At 52.2% G+C, this 7,149-nt stretch overlaps 1 protein-coding gene across 4 annotated transcripts in view; it reads right to left on the minus strand.

The window, feature by feature from the left end:
* The window catches only part of PODXL2 (podocalyxin like 2), a 40,623-nt gene extending 33,744 nt beyond the window's left edge, over positions 1-6,879 (minus strand). For 3 of the 4 annotated variants that reach the window (XM_037024045.2, XM_037024044.2, XM_037024046.2), the window contains exons 1-2: positions 6,761-6,879; positions 431-709 (exon numbers count right to left, since the gene is read on the minus strand). In XM_037024045.2, the coding sequence (XP_036879940.2) occupies positions 431-709; positions 6,761-6,818 (337 nt within the window). In that variant the 5' untranslated portion in view covers positions 6,819-6,879. The remainder of the gene's footprint in view (positions 1-430; positions 710-6,760) is intronic. The other variant, XM_073231153.1, reaches the window with a different exon arrangement.
* Positions 6,880-7,149: the final 270 nt, after the last annotated feature.

Consider the following 7,149-nt stretch of genomic DNA (forward strand, 5'->3'; position numbering starts at 1 on the left):
ACAACACAGCACAGCATAGAAAACAAACAGAACCCTAGACCTTGGAAAGACCAGGTTTGAATCGGAATCACGACTGAACACCTGAACAGCTGTATGCCCTTAGGCATGCTTTTAAGCTGTCTCAGCCTGTTTTCGTGTTTTTAAAATTGGGATAACATTATTCCTTTCACAGGCTATAAGCATTATATTGAATTATCTGAGCACAGAATAAAGGCTCCCTAAACAGCAGTGAATATTAAGGAGAAAAGGGTCTCCTAGGCCAATAAGACACTGGAGTCCCAGGGACCCGGCGCTGATGGACAGGCGCACAACAGCATGGTAGGAGCCAGTGAGAGAAGCGTGTGGCTCATGCAGGGGAACGGTCGCATGGCATTCTGCCCAGACTGCCTCACAGCAGCTGCAATCCGCACACGCTTGGGGGAGGAGCTACCTGCAGTGGGCCCCAGGTCCAGACTGGAGTCGTTGAGCCCCTCCTCCTCTTCCCAGAAGTACTGTGGTGGCTGCAGGATGCGGGACTCTTCACTGTCTTCACTGGGGAAGCCCGAGCCAGGGGCTCCCAGGCCCGCCCCCAGTCCCATGGCCTCACTGGGCTCCTCCGCGTCCAGCGGCTCCAGGCCAGTGGGCAGCAGAAGGTCCAGCAGAGAGGTGGAGGTGAGGCCCTCTGGGCCTGGCTCATCAGGCCCAGCTGCACGCACACCCAGGGACACTCCTGTACAGACACGAAAACCGGACGATTATGAGAGGCCAGAGAGGATAGGCTGGCGCGGGTCAGACACCAACAACAAAGAACCAGGGGGCAGGGCTCCGGGGACCCTCCTGACACTCAGGGCCCGCAAGGGGGTTCCGAGATGCCGCCCTCATTTCAGAAAGGCCAAGCTGCTTCACTCTCGCTGTGGCAGGGGCAAAGGCGAGACAGAAGAGTGTGAGGAACTACTGACTCAGCACCCGCCAGGCATCTGTTTGCTCAGAAACACCCATCAGGCACCCACTCCAGGCCACCACCATGCCAGGCACTGGGGGCACAAACACAGCCAGGAAAGGGTCCCTACTTTTAAGGACCCCATGTGGATGTTGTTCCCCCAGCTTCTAATTTGGACTGAAAATTTTCCAAAACTGTATTAAGACCATGATTTGTGTTTCATCAATATGGTATACTGAACGCAGTCTTTAAAAAACCCTGGGAGGGGAGAGCTCAAACTCATCCAGTGCTGGTAATGACAGGGCTCATTTAAAATCTTGATCCTTCTCTCCAAATTTTCAAAGCAAATAAACAAATAGACAAAAAAATTAAAGGGCATCTTTGTTACAAAACAAACACATGAACAAGCAAAAACCAGAAAATTAAAGGGCATCTTTCTTCTCTCTCCTGCTCACCGAGGAGAGAAATACAGCCCTATCTGCCAGTTTCACAACTTAATTCCTAACTTCATTACAGGAATATTACTAACTTGCTACACATCTTCTGGAAAGTTGATTAAACCTCTACATCTAGTCTCCTCACCTGAAAGGAAGGTAGATAAAATGACCTCCAAATTTTCTTTTCCAAGACTAACATTCTTAGTCTTATTGAAGCAAAGAGAATTTCGGGAATTATAGGCTCTACCTCTGTGACCTGGCTTCACAGGTGTTCGTGGACATTTTTAGTGGTGTTCATAATAAAAACGAGAGCCAACATTATTGGCCTGCTAACTGCTCTGCGAGTGTTATCTGAGTTTTAATCTTAAAACCACCTTATGAAGAAGTCAGTCAGCATGGTTTGGCATGCACAAGCCCAGCGAAGGCCTCTGAAGAAAACGGACATTGCAGACTCAGAAATGAGTTCCACCAGAAATGGACAAGCATCTGGATTAGGCTGTGCACCAGTCAGACAACACAGGGCCACAAACACATCTAGTCATAATGAAAGCATCCAGGGTCGAGCATAAGGGACTTAACAAAGTACAAAGCGTGCAGAAGAGGATACACAGGTCTTGAAATCAGACACAGAAGGGTGTTCTAGTAGAGGGAGCTTGGCGCCATGAAAGCTGGCTTCCATTCCGGCTTCGCTAGCTGTGACTGGGGGTGAACTGCTTCACCACTGAGGCCTTAGCTTCCTCCTCTCCACAGGAGGACAATGATCCGGGCAGCCCTCACTGGGGTGGGGGCATCACATGAAGTCCGCTCCCTGCAGCACATGCAGACTGTGCTATAGAGCGCAGATTGTAGTCTATGAATGTTAAGTACTGTTATCCTATAGAAAGAACAGAGAACAGGGACCTTCTGGCCAGGAAAAGAGAACATTTAAGAAAGACAGAGGTCAGTATCTTCAAATACAGTAAAATAAAAGGTTGATGTGGATAATAAAGATCAGAATTATTCTATCAGACTTCAAAGAAAAAATGAGGACTAATGGGTGGCAACACAGGATAGCAAAAAGCCTTTATGCCTAGGAAGCTTGTAATGCTTAGGTCACCTCCACCCACCTGCCTAACTCTTATTACTCTGCTTCCACCTCTGCTTCTGAGAAGTGTGCCCTGGCCACTCCTAGTCTAGGCCAGGAACCACTCCAAGGACCTTGCCTTCTGAACCAACTACTGCACTTTTCTCCCTGAGCTGTGACAGACGGTCACACAGCTGCCTTTGCTGAGCTGTGAGCACGTAGCCAGGCGTCCTGTGTTGGTTCAGCCTTGTCATTCCAGTGTCTGGACAGTCTCTGAAATGGAATAGGGGCTCAATAGATGTTTGGATAAGTGAATGAATAAATGGATAAATGCCCCTCTTGTTTTACAGAAGAAATAACTGAGGCCTTGTGAGATGAAGGTCAGTTACTTAATAGAAGAGCTGTAATTAGCTGGCTTCTCTTCACAAAAAGGTCTTGCAGATGCTCCATGACGACCGGAAAGCCATTAATTGCTGGACTGGGCACGCTTCTTCCAAAGCAGTAGTAAGGGAAGACATGTCCAAGATGGCATAAATACAAATGCTGAGATTTAACGTGCAAAGGAAGAGGCCAGAGCTGAAGACTGAGCCACCCCTCCCCGCCCCGGCATTCTGCTCAGGGTCCCCGCGGCTGACCCAAGCCACACTGCGCCTCATGTGCAGACGTCTCTCCTCTTCTCCAAAGGCCTTATCAGTAAGGTGGCTCCCAATATTTTCACCAAGAATCCCCCTTATTTCTACTTCTGTGGGGACCCTGTTTTTGGAAATACTTTCCTTATAAACTGTACTCATTTAACAGTTATTTTCTAATTATACAAAAATTAATGGGACTCATGTAATACACCCATCAGATAGGCTGTCTGAACTACCATTAGTTTTAGATAGACTGCTGTGTCTTAGTGGAGGTAAAATTTGCCACAGACTTTCCATTGGAGCAGAATGCGGTCAGCCCCAGTTCCTCCTCTGGGACCAGGGCAGTGCCTGACCCCTCTGGAGACACAAGGATGAACACGAGACAGCCTTGGGGGATGACCATTGTTTGGAAAGTGTAATCTAAGTTTTATATATGATACCAGCTGACATAACAGCCCTAATTTGCAAAAGTGGTATGTCCAGGATAGGGGCAACCAACTATGTTCATCTGGAAAAACTCAGCTGATGAGAAATGTTTGTGATAATTAAATAACAGAAATGTTACAGGTTCCCAGGGCACCTGAGCATCCCGCCTTTGAGAAGGCCACGAACTCACATCTTCATCTCCATCCCAGTCCCTAGCTGGGATGTTGGAAAAGCCATGACTGCAGCCTTTTTAAAAGAGTGTGAACTGATTTTAAGAATTCTTGTATTTTAACCTCTACAAAACCATTAGGGTATTGAACACACATTGTGCGTGGCAGGAGAGAAGTCACTGCTATCTAGACCTTGGTCCGCTCTCCAGAACAGCTTGGATCTTGAAAGAACTGTCTACTCTCTGGAGGGAAGTCTGACTAGCAGTCCTGTACATTTCCCACCTCTGGGGATAAAATGTTTAATCAGTGAAGCCTTTAAGCAGAGGTGTGAGGTCTGCTGAATTCACTGGGTCTATTCCCTACCCTTACCATGACTTAGGCCAGTGCCTCCATTCCTGAACCTCCCCACCTGTCAAGTGGAGAAGCCACAGTCTCCCTTTCTCTTCTCTTCCTCTCCCTCCTTGTCTTCCTGTCCCAATGGTCTGATTGGAACGAGAGATTTTGATAATTCTGCTGAAAAGCTGTGCATGAAAAAAAAGGAATATGGTTTTTCATTCCTTCTCCAGTAACTAGTCCCATGTTCCTGAAGTTATTTTTCCCTGGGATGATTTTTTCTTTTTATAGATCTTGATGTTTCCAAAAGCCTTGGCAGTGGGTAACTACTTAGGTAATTATGAGAAGTTACTTATTTTCAAACTTCCCCACCAAAACAGTAGCCGAGACCTAACCATTCTGTGTATAATTACTTGTGCACTTAATAATTAATCTGCCTTAATCAAGAGCCCACCTGATTTAAAATTTCAGAATGGCACTCCTTGGGATTGATTCTCTTTTCTTCTCTAACACCTATAATTTCTTCTTTTTCAAGCTATAATTTTCTGTTACTTCATCACTCCCAACAGAGAGAGGAGAGAAAAGGAAGGTATATGAAAAAGGTTCAGGAATCAGACTCACAGAACAGAAAGTCTGACCCAAACGAACCCAGAAAGAGAGGCAAATGCAGCAGGCTTGTATCTGACTGGCACGAGCAAAACAAGGCCCTGGTAGTGCCCATGTTTTAGCTCCCCTGCAATCTGCTCCTGATCCAAACATCCTTCTCTGATTCCCACCATCAGCCACACCCCCTCCCCCTATCAGCTGCTCAGAGTCCAGATCTGCCTGAGCCCTCGCCAGACACAATATGGGAGCTGCCGGGCAGCATCTGTCATAGTCGCCCACACCCTTGAGTGTCAGCTACAACAAGAATTGTCTAGCATTCGTGTGCGTCTGTATGGGTCTGAGGAAAGACGCTGAAGGGTCCCTGCAGGGTTTCCACACAAAGTGTGTAAGAACGATGTAGTGCTAGATGCACATTTCGTCCAAGCACAGGAGCGATAACGTGCCTCACGCAGTGTGCACGGAAGGGGCTGGGAGGGAACGGAGGGAGCGGAGCTGTCCACAGTAATCCACGGCACACACCTCGTGAGGGGGCCCAGCAGTTAGCGACGGGTGCGAGTCCTGACTCATTTTGCTGGCCGGTGCTGTGGCTGTCACACAACAAAATAGCAGACGGACCGATACCCATCTGCTGACTCTCACCTACTTCCAAAGAGGATTAATGGTACGTGAGGACAGAAGGAGGTGTGTGTGAGTGTCTGAGACAGACGCTCATGGGCACACCAGTTCGGTCCTTACCCATCCTGGGTTCATGGTGGAGAAAAAGCACCCTTACTGAACTGAGCCTTTAAGGGACATGCTCAGAAGCAAGGGGCCTGTTTCTCCTCCCAGCCATTCTCACTGGGGTTCTGTCACCGTGGGGCCATGGCAGTGGCCCATCTCATTGCCACCATCAAGCAGAGCTTGCACCTCCCCTCAGGCAGAGACCCTTCACAAGTCTCTCCATGCACACATGTAAGCATACAATGCACCCATGTCTTTGGTGGCTAACGACATGAGAAGTGCCTAGTAGCCAGTGTTCCCTGCATACATCTACGAAAACACAGGCACACACATTATACTCCTGTGTGTCCGCTGGAAGCGGAGTCACTCAAGGCTACCTGATACGTGAGCGTGTACACACAGGCACACACACACACACACACACATCCCAGTACTTTTCTCCATTGACACCAATTAACCATCACACTTTATACTGCACACATGTCATCCTCTCCCCTCTGCTGTGTCCCCCACATGAAGATGCTGTTTGGCCATGTCCTTATTTGACCCACCCTTGTAGAGAGCCCTTTCCCCTATCCCCATTCTGTGGAGGCCTGTCTCATAAGCTGTCACATACCTTGCATGCACGCACCTGCCATGCACACACCTGAATCTCGTGTCTGACACTGGGAAGCCGTTCAGCAGGCTTGTCTCTCTTTCGGCCGCATCCGTTTCACACATGCTCCATCCCCAACCTGTCATCCACACACATCCCAATGCCCTGGGTAGCTACTGAATGGAAAGCACATCCCTGCTGGTCAGCTGCGCAGGGGCTATCCAGCACTGTCACTGTCACAAACAGAGACCTTTCGGTGGCTATCAGACCTAATAAAGTTGCCCAGCACAGTCCAGGACACGCATTCACAATGACACACCCCCACCTCCTGCCCGGCAGCACCACACACGTAAACACACCCCCACTGTCGCAGCAGCTGTGTGTAGGGGCTCTCTGGCTGTTTCCCCTTGTAGTCGTGGACACCCCCGCCCCATGCTCATTGTGGTGGCCCCGTGGGGCCTGTAAATGACCCTCTCATCCCTGCATGGCCCCACTGAGCTGGCAGGCAGGGTCCGCACTTCCCTCACCCACGCTCCCGCCCTGCCCGCATGAACCCCTGCACCGCGCCCCGGGGGCGTGTACGGGCGCGCCCGTGGCCACCCTGGGTGCCCACTCTCCCGCGCGTGCGTGAGTGTCCCGCGCCCTGGAACCGCGCACCACGAGGCCCACGCGGCTGCCCCACGCCCGGGGAGCTCGCGTGCCGCCGCCGCTCAGCAGCCCCGCCGATCCCCGCGCTCCCGCGCCCCGCGCGCCGGCCCCTTTGTTGGCGGTCCGGGAGCTGTCCAGCACCGCCGCCCGCCGCCGCCGCCGCCTCCCGGCCCCCGCCCTGCAGCCGCCTGCCCGCGCGTCGCACACTCACCCGCGGCCAGCAAGAGCAGCAGCGGCGGCAGCCGAGCGGCCCGCAGCACCCGGCCCATGGTGCAGCCGTCGCCGCCCGCAGCCACAGCGGCGCGGCGCCTCGGCCGGCGTCAGGGGCCGCGCGGGCGGCGGCGGCGGCGCGCGCCCGCCCCATTGGCCCCCGCGGCCGTCACTCAACTCCAGCCCCGCCCGGCCGCGTGCCGCGGGCGCGCCCCCGCGTAGACGAGGCGGGAGCGCGGGCGTTCTCCCCTTTGCCGCGGTCCCCCGCTCCCGCTGGCCAATCAGAGCCGCGGAAGCCTCTGGGGGGCGGAGTTGCGACCGGTAGGCCGCGGCCTCACACCTCGTGCCTGGTGGGACCCGTGGACACTCTCGGCGGCTCCCGGCCTCAGC

This window comes from Manis javanica, chromosome 3, assembly GCF_040802235.1.
Source record: "Manis javanica isolate MJ-LG chromosome 3, MJ_LKY, whole genome shotgun sequence".
NCBI lineage: Eukaryota > Metazoa > Chordata > Mammalia > Pholidota > Manidae > Manis > Manis javanica.